The 1,334-nt window shown below is 33.5% G+C and overlaps 1 protein-coding gene across 1 annotated transcript in view; it reads right to left on the bottom strand.

The window, feature by feature from the left end:
* HOOK1 (hook microtubule-tethering protein 1) overlaps positions 1-1,334 on the bottom strand; it is an 83,391-nt gene that overhangs the window by 20,362 nt on the left and 61,695 nt on the right. Inside the window, exons 10-11 of the mRNA XM_012639333.1 lie at positions 910-1,011; positions 463-529 (exon numbers count right to left, since the gene is read on the bottom strand). Coding sequence (XP_012494787.1) covers positions 463-529; positions 910-1,011 — 169 coding nt within the window. The remainder of the gene's footprint in view (positions 1-462; positions 530-909; positions 1,012-1,334) is intronic.

The raw sequence follows: 1,334 nt of genomic DNA on the forward strand, positions 1-1,334 counted from the left end.
ACCACAGTTCATATCTACTTGCTCAGAAATAATACCAAGAAAAAGGCATATGAATAGAATGTGTGTCTTTGAGATATTATATAACACTCCTAGTCGATTTAAAAAGAAACCAACTACCATTTATGAGAATTTCAAGGCCAGTATACAGAACTCAACATGGCTCTGCAATTATGCACAAGTTATTAAGAGGAAGTATATATCGACTTTAAGAATAGCATCAAATCTCACCATGGCATTAAAAATAGTAGTTTTGTAAAACACTTTGCAAAGGAAACTAGAACATGCCCAATTATAAAATCTAAGAATATACAATTTCATACTGACATACTTACCAAGCTCTTAAGAATGATATAACCATTAGCACAAAAATACCTTTAAAATGCAAAGACTCAGCTAACTAATGAAAGCATGATGTTACTAATATAACTTTGCATGATTAACAAATTTAATTTAGGGTCTCACTGGGATTCAGTGAGTACTTCCTTCTCCCAGAGATTCCTACTACGTTTGTTGAGGTACAGGTGAAGAACTGGGAGAAGGTAAGAAAAATGTGGTTAACTGAGTGAACACACTGCCTTTTTTAAAAGGTAAAGCTCAGTTTTTTTCTTTTTTCTGAATGAAACCACATTCACATAATTTTTAAAGCAGCATTACAGCAGGACTCTATTAGAAAGTCAGGGATATCCACACGACTGGCTGTCACAGAGGGAGAGACAATGCAGCATAAACTGTGCAGAAAACAGTCCAGTGAGCTAGTGAGATGCTTCATAATAAACACACCGAGTGCTCGAACATGACATTTTTAACTACTTGTGAAATTTGATCATTAATGGCAAATATATGACAGCAGCTAATTACCAGGATTCTACAGAATAATTAAGGGGAGATGAGTGAATATGGATGTTTTACCTCCAGAATCTCAATTCTTCTCTCTTTCTCTGCCAACTGCTTTCTAAGTAGCATTATTTCAGCTGATGCTGGATTTAATTTGGGATCTAAAGTTTTTATTACCTGTTTAAAGAAAAAAATGTTATGTTCACTTTATCTTTTTTAAAGTATCGAAAACATAAGAATATGTTCTATAAAAATTGTGTAAATAAAGTGGAAAATAATCCGCAAAGTGATCCAGAGCTATCTCTAGCTTTGTTTACAACCTAATTGGAATAACCAAAAAAACGTATTCTATAGACAAGAAATGGTATAAATATTCAGCATAAAAATGGGAAGATCCCCATCCCAAAATCAAATCTCCTTTCTCAAAGGCTCAGGACTTAAGGATAGTTATTTAGCCTTTTCAATGCTCAATTCTTGAGAATTAAGGTCTTGAAATAACC

The sequence above is a fragment of the Propithecus coquereli genome, unplaced genomic scaffold (assembly GCF_000956105.1).
Source record: "Propithecus coquereli isolate 6110/MARCELLA unplaced genomic scaffold, Pcoq_1.0 Scaffold14, whole genome shotgun sequence".
Lineage (NCBI taxonomy): Eukaryota > Metazoa > Chordata > Mammalia > Primates > Indriidae > Propithecus > Propithecus coquereli.